This window comes from Paroedura picta, chromosome 2 (assembly GCF_049243985.1).
Source record: "Paroedura picta isolate Pp20150507F chromosome 2, Ppicta_v3.0, whole genome shotgun sequence".
NCBI classification, from domain to species: Eukaryota; Metazoa; Chordata; class Lepidosauria; order Squamata; family Gekkonidae; genus Paroedura; species Paroedura picta.
The window spans coordinates 161853957-161869797 of NC_135370.1; the positions used below are offsets into that span (position 1 = coordinate 161853957).

General features: G+C 47.4%; 1 protein-coding gene across 2 annotated transcripts in view; it reads right to left on the reverse strand.

The window, feature by feature from the left end:
- The window catches only part of CLMN (calmin), a 92181-nt gene that overhangs the window by 25019 nt on the left and 51321 nt on the right, over nt 1–15841 (reverse strand). Inside the window, exons 2-5 of one of the 2 annotated variants that reach the window (XM_077323589.1) lie at nt 12214–12275; nt 11779–11874; nt 9698–9781; nt 1739–1831 (exon numbers count right to left, since the gene is read on the reverse strand). In XM_077323589.1, coding sequence (XP_077179704.1) covers nt 1739–1831; nt 9698–9781; nt 11779–11874; nt 12214–12275 — 335 coding nt within the window. Of the gene's footprint in view, nt 1–1738; nt 1832–7628; nt 7781–9697; nt 9782–11778; nt 11875–12213; nt 12276–15841 lie in introns of those variants that run through there. The other variant, XM_077323591.1, reaches the window with a different exon arrangement.

The window sequence follows — 15841 nt, forward strand, 5'->3', positions numbered from 1 at the left end:
GAAATCCAGAATAATACGAGGGTCTAACTACAATGTCCCTGGGTCTGTCCCCTATTCCAGGGGACAGGTGTGCTCTGCAAGGTTTGTTCTCCGAATTCAGATCGAACCCACAGCATATGGGAAAAGGGGGCTTAAACATTCCCCCTTTGCAGGAATTTCTTGTAAAATCAGGCAAGAATACTTTGGGACAAAAGAGACGTCTTATATTTGATCCTCCTTTTAATTTTAAAAATTTTAACCAGTGGATATTTGGCTTGGACACTGTTCGCATTTGTATTTGTAGGATGATGGGGTGCTGCTGATTATTCTGGCCTTCTATCAAAAAATCAAACAGAGAAAGTGAAGGGCTTGTCTGCGTTCACCTTAAGCACAATTTGCACTAACCAGAAAGTTGGCTGTGGATGTTTCTCCAGCCACGTGGGAGATGCTTTTCTATATCTGATTTCTTCATGGCTGAGATAATATTTAAGGGATCTGATCGCATCAGTCCCTTGTACAAAACCGGCACCTTCTCCCTGCAGGGGACTCTTGCCATGGTCAGGACCAATGCAATCCACTCCGAGAGATATGGGGAGCTGCTTGCGGAAAAACAGCTCCCACACACCAAGAATGCTGGAAGTTCCTGGCTGTCTCCATATGAAGACCCCTCCCCCTTCCACACACGTGAAAACCTCCAAAGTAAAGGGGAAAATCCTGACACTGCTGTGCCTAATCTAGGCATGACATCTCACTACCTAAATGGGCAGAGCCGGCTGGGTGACCTTCGGCTAGTCACAGTCCTGTTAGAGCTGTTCTGACTGAGCAGTCCTCTCAGAGCTTCCTCAGCCTCACCTACCTCACAGGGTGTCTGTGGTGAGGAGAGGAAAAGAAAGGCAATTATAAGCCGCTTTGACCATTTATACACTGGAGGCTAGAGTTTTAGTCATGGCGGGCTGCCCCACCTCTTCCTACACCCACACAGGGCAGCATTTGGCCCAGTGCGCCTAATCTGCCCCCGATTTGTGCTCCTGCACGGGAGCTGGAGCAGTGAAAAGCGGTGGAATACAAGCCTATGAATGAATGGATTAATGAATGAATGAATCAATCAATCAATCAATGAATTAATCAATCAATCAATCAATGAATTAATCAATCAATCTGCTAACCAGACTTTTAAAACTTGGGTAAGTTATCTCTGGCCTGCCACTCTGAAATGGCTGAAGGTATAATCAATGCTTACATTTCATTCTTGCTTTAAGACGTCAGGGCTTTTTTGACTGTGTGGCACTTTTCAATCTCGGCATCGGCACGAGAAAGTAACCCACCCCTAAATTGTTCTAAAGTGTCACCGGCAGGACCTTTAGGGTTGCTAAAATGGACAAAGCAACATTCATCCGTTTCCAGCAGAAAACTAGAACACAAGACCTCTTGATCTCAGACTTGGACAAAAGCCAAATCCAGCCCTAGGCAGGCTGGACACAAGTAACCCGAGGCAGAAAGTCATTCGGGATGGCAACGGAGAGGACCGGAGCACGGAAAAGGAAGGAAGGAAGCTGCAACGGAGGCTCTGATACATTTCAGCTTGTCTAGACAGCTGACACATTTACCCCATTGTTAATGCCTCCGAAATACAAAGAGCCGGTACATACAACAGGAAACCTCTCTCTCTTTTAGCTGTACCAAGTTTGTATTCTGTTGAAACCAAATGATTTAATGGAATGGCTAATGAATAGTTATGGCTCCCCCCCCCCCCCTTTACCTGAAAAAACAGGATTACATTCCATATCAGGCCCAGGACCATAGAAGAGTTTCCATCTGCTATTTCCGCAGCATCAATGCTAACCAGTTTTACCTACAGGAAAGTAGGATACAAGCTTTTAAAAGAAGCTTAGATCGAAAAACAGGAAGATAAATAGTCCTCAAAATGTGGCTTAATTATATAATGCACATTGCCCAATCTAAAGAACAAAGAACACAGAGCTAGAGTGCGGTATGCTTTAGTTTCGCGGGCATTTGATGTGAATTATCTGTAGGTCAGATCCAGTGGCAGATTCCCCCTAACAGATTATTGTAAACTTCCTCTTTCCTCTGCATATTCGCCTCGTTCCATTCCCATGGCATTTCAAATGCTGCCTCCCCCCCCCCCCCCCCGTCCAGGGGTCTGCAGTGTAACAAAAGAATTGTCTTTGGTGGGTCACTATGCACAAGTGGCTTCATCAAACCCATGCAATTGCCTTATACAGAATCAGACCTCTGGTCCATCAAGGTCAGTATTGTCTACTCAAGACTGGCAGCAACTCTCCATCACCTACTGTCGTCTTCCTCAACTTTTTTACCATTGAAAAACCCTGAAATGTTCTGCAGAATATGGTTGGGAAGCAGAGCTGAGCACATGCCCACCCTGGGCCCCTCCTCTTTGGTCATTTTGGGTGGGTTGAGATTATATATGACCATATGGCACAATGTTTAACAACTTTTTAAAAAATTAAAAATGAATTAACTCCCACTCATTCAGGTAACCCTTCCAGGGTTGTCAAGAAATCCCAGGGTTTGACGAAACCCTGGTTAAGAAAGCCTGATCTACTGCCTGCCCCCCATTGTTTCTAACTGGAGACATCAGGGATTGAACCTGGGACCTTCTGCACTACATAGCAGAGGCTCTTCCACTAAGCCACCGCCCCTCTCCTTAAAGACAACAGCTGTTACCTGACCAGTAAATGACAACATGGCATGTACACCAGCTCCAAGGCTGGCAACAAAGGAAATTCTAAAACAGAAGAGCCCTCGAGCAATACCTATCTAGTACATTTCCATCCGGCTCTTCCTCCAGGGACCTCAGAGTGGCAGAACATCTGCTTTGCACACAGAAGGTCCCAGGTTCAATCCCCGGCATCTAGAGTTTAAAAAACGATCAGGTTGTAGGTGAAGTTGAAGACCTCGACTGGAGAGACTGGAAAACTGCAGGTGAACAGAGCAGACTATACTGAGCCTGATAGAGGCGTGTCTGCTTCAGTATAGGGCAGTTTCAGGTGTTGCAGTGATCTTCAATGAGCTCTGTAATGGATGTCAGCTCCTCTGAAAGCACTGCTTGATGTACAGACATGGCAAGTTCTCCTCTGTGAACACAACACGGTGGCAAGTGAACCACATTAGATAAATATGATGCCTAGTAGACAAATCAGTGTAGTAAACGTTCTCCAAAGTTGGGCATTTTTGAATATTTTCTAGATCTCCCCCATGTAGCCCTGCCTATTAATCCCCAGAGTGAATAGGATGATGCTTCCCTATACAGGTTTGGTGGGCTGTGCCCAGGTTTAACTTCTTAATGTAGAGAAAAGTGGGATACAAACAAGTTAATAATCTTTAACCCTCCCCCCGCTCCGGAGGAGCGGAAGGAATAAAGGAGTAAGGGCAAGTGGGGAGGAGTTAGGGCGGGCCCTGTCCGGGATAAAAACTCGGAGGGCCCAATCAGGAGCCGCGAAGCGGCTCCTGATTGGGCCCTCCGAGTGTCACTCGAGGGCCAAGCAGCCAATGGGGAGCCGCGCAAAGCACGGCTCCCCATTGGCTGGTTGGCCCAGCCTCGCCTGGGCCGGCCGGGGAGTTGCCGCTCAGAGGAAGAAGCCTTCCCCAGCGGTAAGTCCTCCGGCCGGCTTCCCATCGCCCAGGGAGCCTTCTGCCGGGCCCTGGGACAGGCTCGCCTGCCCTTGGGCCTGCCAGAAGGCCACAAAGCCCACTCCCGAAGTCCCAAGCCTTCTGCCAGGCCCTGGAGCAGCCGAGCCTGCCCCTGGGCCCGGCAGTAGGCCGCAAAGCCTGCCGCCCCCGTCCCGAGCCTTCTGCCGGGCCCTGGGGCAGCCGAGCCTGCCCCTGGGCCCGGCAGTAGGCCGCAAAGCCTGCCGCCCCCGCCCCGAGCCTTCTGCCGGGCCCTGGGGCAGCCGAGCCTGCCCCTGGGCCCGGCAGTAGGCCGCAAAGCCTGCCGCCCCCGTCCCGAGCCTTCTGCCGGGCCCTGGGGCAGCCTGCCCCTGGGCCCGGCAGTAGGCCGCAAAGCCTGCCGCCCCCGTCCCGAGCCTTCTGCCGGGCCCTGGGGCAGCCGGGCCTGCCCCTGGGCCCGGCAGTAGGCCGCAAAGCCTCCCGCCCCCGTCCCGAGCCTTCTGCCGGGCCCTGGGGCAGCCGAGCCTGCCCCTGGGCCCGGCAGTAGGCCGCAAAGCCTGCCGCCCCCGTCCCGAGCCTTCTGCCGGGCCCTGGGGCAGCCGAGCCTGCCCCTGGGCCCGGCAGTAGGCCGCAAAGCCTGCCGCCCCCGTCCCGAGCCTTCTGCCGGGCCCTGGGGCAGCCGAGCCTGCCCCTGGGCCCGGCAGTAGGCCGCAAAGCCTCCCGCCCCCGTCCCGAGCCTTCTGCCGGGCCCTGGGGCAGCCGAGCCTGCCCCTGGGCCCGGCAGTAGGCCGCAAAGCCTCCCGCCCCCGTCCCGAGCCTTCTGCCGGGCCCTGGGGCAGCCGAGCCTGCCCCTGGGCCCGGCAGTAGGCCGCAAAGCCTCCCGCCCCCGTCCCGAGCCTTCTGCCGGGCCCTGGGGCAGCCGAGCCTGCCCCTGGGCCCAGCAGAAGGTCCCAAGGCCACCTACCTTACTCTGTTCCTCCCTTCCTCCCAGCATTCCCTTTCTCCTTCCCTTCCTCCCAGCATTCCCTTTCTCCTTCCCTTCCTCCCAGCATTCCTTTTGTTTTTCCCTTTCTCCCTTCTTCCCTCTCTTCCATCTGCCTCTTTCTGGCTACCTGTTTCTCTCCCTCTTCTTCTGTCTCTATCTTCCTCCCTTTCTTTCTGTCTTTCTGTCTCTCTTTCTCCTTTTCCTCCTTCCTTCACCCCATCCCTCCACCCATCCATCATCCTAGGGCCCGCTGTATTTTGCCCACAGCGGGCTTAATATCTAGTTTAAAATAAATGAATAAATATAAAATCCCTCGTTCTGGCTCTGGTGTCATTTAACAGAACTCCAGCATCGATCCGCAACATAACTAATGTGATAGAACAGCATCTGGGACTAGGGTATCAGACTAGGATCTGGGAGATCAGAGTACAAATTCTCACTTGTTGTCATGTACATGTTTGCAGTCTAGGGGCCTGCTTTCCCCAAGGGTGCTCTTCTAGCCTCCCTTCCCCAAGCTCTTAGAGGCTGTGCCTGTTATCTTTTATGGTTGGCTCTGTTTAATGTTGAAAGGAATGTAAATTTATTTATTTTATTTATTTATTTAGATTTCTATACCGCCCATTTCTTTGCAGCTCTAGGCGGTTTACCAAGAACATTATAACTTAATGAAACATTATGCAGACTATAACATCAAAACAACTTTCGAAAAACTTCAAAAGATTACAAAACCACAATTATAATATAATAACAGTGAACAGTAACTTTGGGAGAGTCATGGGCAGGCGTCTGGGGGGACCAGCAGGTGTTCTGAGTCGGTCGGCCTCAAGCGAATGCCTGGTGGAAGAGCTCCCTCTTGCAGGCCCTGCGGAACAGTGGAAGTTTGGGCAGGGCTCTGATCTCCTCAGGGAGCTTGTTCCACCAGGTGACCTTGCTTGGCTCTTCCTACCTGGGCACAAACACGTCTGAAGAATGCTTTCACTGGAGAGCCAGTTTGGTGTAGTGGTTAGGAGTGTGGACTTCTAATCTGGCATGCCAGGTTCAATTCTGCGCTCCCCCACATGCAACCAGCTGGGTGACCTTGGGCTCGCCACTACACTGATAAAGCTATTCTGACCAAGCAGTGATATCAGGGCTCTCTCAGCCTCACCCACCCCACAGGGTGTCTGTTGTGGGGAGAGGAATGGGAAGGTGACTGTAAGCCGCTTTGAGCCTCCTTCAGGTAGGGAAAAGCCGCATATAAGAACCAACTCTTCTTCTTCTCCTTCTCCTTCTCCTTCTTCTTTGTGCTTTAGATAAAACAGCCTCTTTGTGGGAACCCCTTTTGGCATATAAATTCCAATGGAGGGGGACTGGGGATTGTGGGTATATCTATTCCTTAAGTACATGGTAAGTAGTCTTTAGCAAGGATCCTATATGATGGCAAAACCTGTAGTTGCTCCCCAGAATCCCAATAAAGCTACATTTGGACTTTTCTCTTTGAAAGCTGGTGACTGCCTCGGTGTCTTCATGCACCCCAGGGTCATGACACTTGTGCCGTGGAAGTTTGCCGGGTGACCTCGAGTCTGTCACACTTTCTCAGTCTAAGCTACCTCACAGGGTTGTTGTCAGGATAAAATGCGGGTGAGGACAATCATGTAAGCTTCCTCGAGTCCCCATTGGGGACAAAGGCAGGGTATAAATGAATTCAACAAATAAAAGAAGCTTCTACATTAATGGATTTCTCACATAACAAGCAGTATTCTTGAAATGAAACTTGACATGAGGCTGAATACAGAGCTGTTTCCAAAAACTCTAGTTACATTATCTAACTCATCTTCAGAAATAACCAAAAAGTCCAGCAAGCACCTTAAAGACTAACAAAATTTGTGGCAAGTTATGAGTGTCCGTGAATCATTGCTGACTTTGTCAGGTAGTGGTAACTAACATGGCTACCCATCTTGATCTCTCTCACCTTTGTAACTTCAAGCGTAACTCAGACCCTGAGGTCACAACATTCCACATATCACTGAAGTAGACCAGAGATAGGGAACTCATAAATCTGAGACTTCACAAGATATGGGCACTAGGGCAGAGACAGTGAAGGTGGGTCGGGCTAGACACAGGCTCCTGTTTTTTAGTGGCATCTGTGTGTTTGATGCTCAGTAATGTGATTTTTTTTGATGCTGATATGAATTGTTTATGTTTTGCATGTGATGATTTAAATCCACTAAGGACATTTTGGTATATATACACACACACACACCACACACAAGCCCATCATTGTTCTATTTTAATTAGATTTACAGAAGTTATTGGCAATGTAACATAGAAGGGCTGGGGGGCATTATTCATTTTTTAAACAATGCAGTCCAGGGGGAACTAGAATACTGTGGGGACTCTTTAAAAAAAAACCTTTCAATTATTATGGCACCTCAGCTATCGTTACATCTGCCTTACTAGAAAGCTTTTTATACTAATTTATATTTGGACACGATCAAGTTGCCCAGGGGTGGGATTTCTATCAGAGGTCCGAGATCCCACACTGATGTTCATTGCAGACTATCACTCAGTCTGACAAAACTGACTGAGGTTCAATTCACTCTCACGTTTCATTAAACCAAAATGAGAATGAACAGACTCCTTTAGCCCTTGGCTCACTATAGAGATTTCAACAGGAGGTTACTGTGGGTGAATCATTTCTCTGAAGCAACACTTCAAACTCGTTTAAGGGCCCAATCTTTGAATAATTTGGCCCACCACCCTTTAAAAACCAGCTCTTTGAAACTGGAGTACCTTCTGTTTGCAACCTGTGTAAGTCAGCCTCTTGGTTCTTCATGTAACCGCTATCATTCCCAAGGTGAAACTCGTTAAGAAAAAGTTGTGATTTCCCCCAAAGTTATGCAGATGTAGAACTACTTTCAGTTCTAAGCCGAACTTCTGTATCTTCTAGCCTTCGCAAGGATTCTCCAAATTTGGAACCATGTCATGGGTCCTGTTAATAACCTGAAGGAGGCCTTAGAAACATGCTAATACTCACTGTACTGGAGGAAGTTCACAAGCGCTGCTCTTTGTGATGTGATGGGAAAAGCTACATCACTGCCAAACACCTCCCCATTATGCACCTACTAAAGATTTAGGGGCTATTTTTGGATTAGGAAAACAGTACTCCTGGTTGTACTGCTATATCCATTTATACTTCTCCATGTTTCCTAGCATGAGTCACTTACAAGTCTATGGTCACAGGCACCCACTGAAGGGGCTGAAGATTGAGTCAGTCCATCTCCTTCAAAAAGTTCAGCTTGCCCAGGGGAAACCCGCTGCCTTAAGTCGGCGCAAGTGACTATGACATAGTAAGGCCCTTAGCAACAAGACATGTGGGTTAAATGTGATGTCAAAAGCACAAGCAAGGTTCAGTGAGGCTACAGGAGGGGGTCAGCAGAACACATCGTTCAACCTGCTGGACTGGATGGCCTCTGTGGTCTCTTCCTGCTCTGTGTGATTGTGATTTTGATATGTGCCGGCAAGTTGCAGCTGACCTTAGGGAGGGCCTTTCAAGTCAAGTAAGAAATGGGGTGGTTCGCTATTGCCTTCCTTGACCTTTTTCTCTACCTGCTATAGCAGTGGTTCCCAACCTTCTTAATGCTGCAACCCTTTAATATAGTTCTTCATGTTGTGGTGACCCCCAACCATAAAATTATGCAAAGGTTCTTTCACAGAAATTAAACCAAAATTGACCAATGGCGTGAAGATCCATTGTTCATGACTGTATATAAACCGGGTTTTTTCCCGGGGTTTCTCAGTTGAGTTCTGCCTCTTGTCCTACCATTCCGCTCTTTCCCACTGCTCCAGACAGTGGAACACTCTATCTCAATCTACCCCGCAAGGCTGTTGTGTGGATGACAACCCCCATCAAGCTGCTTGCCCTGCCACGACCCCTGTGAAAGGGTCATTCGACCCCCAAAGGGGTCCGCCCCTCAGTTGAGAACCACTGCGCTATAGTAACGTGGCTCATGCAGAGGAGAGATATGTAGTAAGTCAGTCAGTCAGCTGCATAAGAGCTGGCCTAAGCTTCTGTATCTCCCTGGCTGCAGAAATGCTGAAGTCTGGGTAGCACCAGCGGTGAGAGCTTATGGAATGAGCCCTTGGTTCTGTGGGTTTCAGCATATGGCTTCTTGTGAGCCAAGGTAACGAAAGCAGTATCAACTCAGAGTGTTGGATTGTCTTGTATGTATATAGCTTAAACTCCTTTTGTATTTTGTAAGCCACTGTACATCCCATCTGTGGGAGAAAACGGGATAAAAATAATAAAACCCCCTGGATTGAGCCTTCCTCCCAAGAGAGAATAAGCATCTCCCCATGGGGAACTTATCTATCCCTCTGTCCTTGCATAAGACCCAGATCTTATGCCTCAGATGGACCGTTTATGCACTGGAGGTTTCATGCTGGGCTGTAGGCTGGAGTTTTAGTTATGGCTAGTTGCCCCACCTCTTCCTGCACCCACACGGGGGAGCATTTGGCCCAGTGCACCTCATCTGCCCCTGATTTGTGCTCCTGCATGGGAGCTGGGGCAGTGAAGTTCCCAGTGCATAATTGGTCATGGCAACACCAGGGCAGAATGGATTTTTGCTTGCCAGGGGAACAAGTTTCAGCATGTGGCTTGCAAAAGTCATGCATTTCCTTTCTAGATGTCTATCTATAAAAAGGGAAATCAAATGAGCCACTTTGATAATTCAGCAGAGAAATATAAAACTGGTGATGCTGGAAAGATTCTTAGAATCAGATGACTAAAGTTACCAAGCTTTAAAGCAAATGGGGTGAGAAATCATTAAAGATTACAGGCAGTGCTTGTTATTTTGCTTTAATAATAATAAAGCTCTTGATCCTTTAATCTGGATGAGTATTATATATATATATATATATTTTTAAGAGTCTATAGGGATTTCCCTTCATTCTGCATACTATGTATATGACCTTCTCGCTCAATATCAATCAAAGCCCAATTTCTTCAGCCTATACATTACTCGGGAAGGCTAACAACAACCATTTCTTGGCAACAGATACAAGGAAAACAGAGGAAATATGTTCTTGGATTTCTGAACTACTTACATTGCTATCCTCCAAAAACTTGAGGGCTTTGGCAATATTGTTCAGTCGAAAAATACGATGGGTTGAGGGCTTGTACTCGTGCAGCTAAGAAAAGAGAGAGCAGAGCGAGTTGAAAATGACATTTGCCAGTGAGGACTTTTTTTAAAAAGATCATTAATGGATTAGGCCATGGATCCTGAGCACTAGATACAGTTTGGCCCCAAAGCTTTCAGTCAACAAATCATTTCACAAATGGGTATGTCATAAAAAAAATAGCAACCATCATTTGTAGGACTGCCAACTCTGGTTTGGGAAATATCTGGAGTTCGGGGAGCTGCAGCCTGGAGCCAGTGGGGTTTGGTGAGGGGAGGGACTTCCGCAGGATATAATGCTACAAAGTCCACCCTCTAAAGTAGCCATTTTCTCCAGGTGAAGAAATCGCCATCAGGAGATCAGTTGTAATTCTGGGAGATCTCTTGGCCCTACCTGGAGGTTAGCAAGCCTGATTCCTATAACCAATTTCTTCTAGTTTAAAAATTCTGCCCTTACAATTTACTGTATTTACTTGTAGGTAAAACAGATCTCTGCTCTTAACTGGCTACCCCCACCAGGACTGCACTGTACAATGAGGACCAGTGTTCATTTGTCATTGCCTATTTAGCCTTTATCAGCCTACATAATGCTTCTGCAAGCAATTTCTTCCTAATCGACACAGAGATGGGATGGATGGAAAAGATAATGCCTGGAGATGACCTAATGGATCACATCATTCAAGGACACGAATCCTTTTTTCTATGGCAATAGTGGGGGTGGGGGAGCAAGGGGGACTGGATCGATTTCAATTTGTACCAGAAGGTCCCTTATTTTTTAAAAAAAACATTAAATCATTTGTGTTAGATTCTATGCTATCGGGCAATGTTTTTGCATAATCACAAATGCCCTCTGAAAGTCTATTTTTTCCACTAGCCGCTTCTGGCAGGTATGTTTTAGGCAAGCTGGTATTTCCCAGTTGTTCTAACTCAGCCTAGTAATTTAACCCAGCAGAATTTATAAACCGTTCTACCCTTTCATAACACTTTCATAACCTATTCCACTTCTTAAGCATGTTGCATGAGGATCTGAGGGAACAAAGGAATTCACTATTTTCTTACAGAGAGAACTCCTTGGAGGAAGGGAAGAGGATGCCTATCCCCATTACAAGAGTACCAGTGAGATGTAAGACAAGCCGGAAAGATTAATTTTAGAAAGTTAATAAGAGTCTGATTGATTTGTGATGCAATACCAAGTACAAGAACTTGGTGCAAAGCGTGAGTGGGACAGCGGCTGTAACTGGAACATGATCCATACAGCTGAAGCTGAATATGCACAGTGTCCGGGCAATTCTATTAACAATGAAACCCGATTTTAAAGACTTGGCTGTCTGGCTCCATATACAGTTCTGATCTCGTCTTTAGGCTGCAAAAAGCCTCCGAAGCTTGACTTTGGTGGCAGTGAAGGACTGTGCAATATCCCCTTGTGGAGAGCACAAGAGGGCTTCAGAAGGGGGCAATGGAGCCAGCAAAGTAAACAAATCCATTCCCGTATCTTTCCTCCTGAATGCTCGGAGGGGGGGGGGGGAGAGGGCTCTCCAGAGGTCCATGGAATGCAATTCCCATGCATCCCTACCAGCATGTGCTGGCAAGGGCTCATGGGAATTATAGTCCATGGACCTCGGGAGAGCCACAGTCTGCCACCCCTGCTCTATTGCTATCTCTTTGTTTACTCAGAAAGCTACTCATAGAATTTCGTTCCTTCTGGCCTATTTCTTCTTTTCCTGCAGCTTCTCTTTCTAACTGCAATTTCTCACCACCCCAGCCTAGACAGACAGCTAGAATGCCTATTATTTGCTTCCTGTCAAAGTATGGCGATCCTTTACAATAAAGAAATTCTATTCCTTTCTTTCTTTCTTTCTTTCTTTCTTTCTTTCTTTCTTTCTTTCTTTCTTTCTTTCTTTCTTTCTTTCTTTCTTTCTTTCAAAACTAGCCTTTTGAGGACAAAAGCAACACCGCCATTCCATTGTGCAAGCGGAGCATGATCCTGACTATTATTTAAAATATACATACCAAATTGTGCCCTGAGAGAACCTCCAGCAAAGCCATCAAAATTTTGCCATCTTTAATATCAACAAACAAATCTTTCACTTCCAGCGGGGGACTGCACTGTAAAGAGAGAAGAGTCGGATTGAAATAAGCAAAGGCGGCTTTAATATTCTTTGAGGGGCACTACAACAACGGGCTTTACGCATGCTGAATAGTAACTGAATAGTAACTGAATAGTAACTGTTGAACTGCTTTACGCATGCTGAATTGTAACTGTTATCATCCACATTAAGGAACAGCTATTGGAGCATTCGTGGATCTCACTTCCCAGAAGGAGTGGCCAGTGTAATTCCGCTGTGGCCAACAAAGTTTGAAGCCGCCTTTAAGCCGCTTCCATTGGAGGACTGGATTGGTAGAATTTCAGCTGTCCATTTCAGCTGTCTTCTTTTGCATTCTTACCTTTTCCAAATGCAGATTGATCCATCGGGTAAATGTTCTTTTCTGTACATTTTCCCTCTCCACTGCAAAAGAAAGAAAGGCATCGAGAAATGAAAAAAAAATGCATGGGACAGGGAAAGGACACCGAGCTTTGGCTTCTGATGCCATAGAATCGGGGCTGCCCTCAATTCCTGTTCTTCACTGCCACTTAGAGCAGTTGTGGGGGATAAAGTCAAAAATAAAAAGTATTAAATTTTTTAAACACCACGGATGTCAAGAGTGTCATAATCCTTTACTTCCAGGTACAACCACTGATTCCTGGAACTATCCATTGCCCCAGAAATGATGTCAACCAGCCTGCCTGTGCACGGAGGGCCTGCCCACCCAGCCCAGGGGAGGCATTGCCTGGTATGCCCAAGGCCTAAACAGAAGAAGCTCCCAACCCATGGGGCCAATGTGGTTGGCTGGGCAGGAAGGCTGCCTCATCTTCCTTCTACCCCTAGGGGGTGGACAGGTAGGCTGCTGGTCTCCCTCTCCTTAGGGCTCTGGGTCAGGAAGTGCCGGAAGGCAGACCCCTTTCCCAGGACTGTTTCCCTTCCCCAGGCTACCTGCTGGGGTGGCAGTCTTAAAATGTACCCTTTCCATTTTTCTAAGAATGAATGGATTTGTAAAGAGAGTTTTCCCCCTTCTAAGATAGAATGTCTTTGTTAGAAATAAAATCCCCCAAATTATATCAACACTCAATTTGGGGTAGGAGGAGAAGAAGAAGAAGAAGAAGGGTTGGTTCTTATATGCCGCTTTTCCCTACCCGAAGGAGGCTCAAAGCGGCTTACAGTCGCCTTCCCTTTCCTCTCCCCACAACAGACACCCTGTGGGGTGGGTGAGGCTGAGAGAGCCCTGATATCACTGCTCAGTCAGAACAGCTTTCTCAGTGCCGTGGCGAGCCCAAGGTCACCCAGCTGGCTGCATGAGGGGGAGCGCTGAATCGAACCCGGCATGCCAGATTAGAAGTCCGCACTCCTAACCACCACACCAAACTGGCTCTACACCAAACTGGAGGGAAGGGAATGTCAACACTTCCCCCCTGCCTTTCCATAGAACTGGAACAGCACAACAGAACTCATATACAACACAGAAACATTTTAAATAAACTGCTTTCAAAACTAGCCCCCCAGAGTGCCAAACACACATTTTTCGCATGCCGGGGGTTAATAGTGGAGCTTGCATTGTTGAGCTACGGAGCTATATGGAGCGAGTGTGAGCATGTCTTGATGGGTGCACTCAGCAGGAAGATTACAGCCACCTTCTGTGTGTGACAAATTGCCCATTTTCTTAAAACCTTTTACAAAAATGTGTGCCATACTCCGATTACATTTTGATGTGTACGCTATACAAATGGCTTTCCTTCTTTGGAAGTTTTTAAGCAGATGCTAGATAGCCATCTGGCAGAAATGCTGATTCTGGGAACATCGGGCAGACTGTGAGTGGGTGGGCAGGAACGGCTGTGTCGGTGCTTGGCTCTTGTGGTGCCCAGGGAATTGCTGATTGCCACTTTGGGAGTAGAACTTACCCCAGGCAAGACTGGCCAGGGATTCTGGTTTTCGTGGGGGAGCATCACCTGGGCATGGAATTGGAGCCACTGCAGGTGGACATGTGGTTGTGAGTTTCCTGCATTGTGCAGGGGTTGGACTAGATGATCCGGGAGGTCCCTTTTTATTTCATGATTCTATGATTTCAGAAAATGCCTTTAGGCACACTGAATTTCGTAGCCAACGGATGTGTTCATTCTTCAGCATGTATAAGTATCCAAAGATGCCACACTATCTTTTATTTTTTTTACTTGTTATTATTTTTCACACATTTGTTTCCCTCCTCCCACTCACAGCCTTTTCTGTTGAATTCCTGGACACTGGTACAGCCTGTGAACCATTCCAGTTTGTAGTTCTGTACCAACTCGATACATGTTATACAGTTATACAGTTCCCATAAAACAGGCAGACTGTGCCTTTCTTTGCATGGTAAAGAAGTCAGTACAAATCTAAAACATCTACCCTTCGGCATATATAAATTACCGAATCTGCATTCGGGGATTTTTCTGAGCATCTAGAGAGCAGTAAAAGATTATAAATATTATAACTGCACACAACATACAGCCAGGGCTGTTCACAAACCTGTGGCCGCTTGCCAGAAAGACGTAGCAGTAAAAGTAGAACAGTCTGGTTTGGGTTTAACTTTTAAGCATTTTAGGCTCTGTAAAGGCAACAGAAAGAGCCTCTTGTGGTGCAGAGTGGTAAGGCAGCAGACATGTAGTCTGAAAGCTCTGCCCATGAGACTGGGAGTTCAATCCCAGCAGCCGGCTCAAGGTTGACTTAGCCTTCCATCCTTCCGAGGTCGGTAAAATGTGTACCCAGCTTGCTGGGGGGGGGGTAAATGGTAATGACTGGGGAAGGCACTGGCAAACCACCCCGTATTGAGTCTGCCATGAAAACACTAAAGGGCGTCACCCCAAGGGTCAGATATGACCCAGTGCTTGCACAGGGGATACCTTTACCTTTACCTAAAGACAACAGAAACTTGAGAGGAGAGACATGCACCATGCAAAGCACTCTATTCCTGCATGCTGGTTGCTTTAGGAAAAAAGGGTTTCTGCAGAGGTAAAGGAATGGTGGTGTCAAAAGCTGAAATGAGAGTCTGCTAGACACCAGCATTTTGCAACCTATCTTCCAAGATGGTTACAAATCAACCTGATGGCTTAATGAATCAAAATAACCCTATTAAGTGCTCATAAGGACAGTAAGGTCACATCAATATGAAACCCAGCTCTTCCTCCTGATGGACAGCCACTCTGACTCTCCCCCAGAAGCAATGGCCAGCTGCCTGGAAGCAGTGACGAGATGACTCAAGCAGAGTCGTCTGAAGTTCAACCCTTCAAAGACAAAGGTCCTGTGGCTGGACAGGAAGGGCCCAAGTGAGGAAACGTGCCTACCCAAACTGGATGGAGTGCAGCTAAAAGTGGCTCACTCTGCCAGGAACTTGGGTGTGGTTATGGATGCCTCCCTATCTATGGAGGCTCAGGTCACCCAAGTAACACAGCTGGCATCCTACCACCTTCGCCAGGCCAAACTACTAGCTCCCTACTTGACCATGACAAAGAAAAACCAAAAGGCCTCGCATCAACATTTCATGAAACCTTGGAGGTGTTTCACTTCAATATCATGCCAAGAAAAAGAGACAATGCCAACTTTTAAAACTTATCAGTGCTGTCTACAGGGTTTTGTGATCTTGAAGGCAACAGACCTGCAACAAATCCCCTCTCTTCTCATTGGGGTTGCCAAGTCTGGGATTGTTAAATCCAGGAGATACAAGGGTGGAGCCTGAGCGGGTGGGGTTTGGGGCATAGAAGAACTTCAGTGGGATCCACGGCTGTAGAATCCACTCTCCAAACCAGCCACTTCTGCCAGGAGAACTGATCTGGAGATCAATTGTAATTCTAGGAGATCTCCAGGCAACACCTGGAAGTTGGCAATCACGCCTTTCCTGTCACTTACTACCCAGTCATATGTATAGACATGGAGCTACCAGTAGAGCAAGGCTGGGGGGTCACTACTCCTTCTACCACTTAGGCTTATTAGGAGTAGCTGTGGTTGCT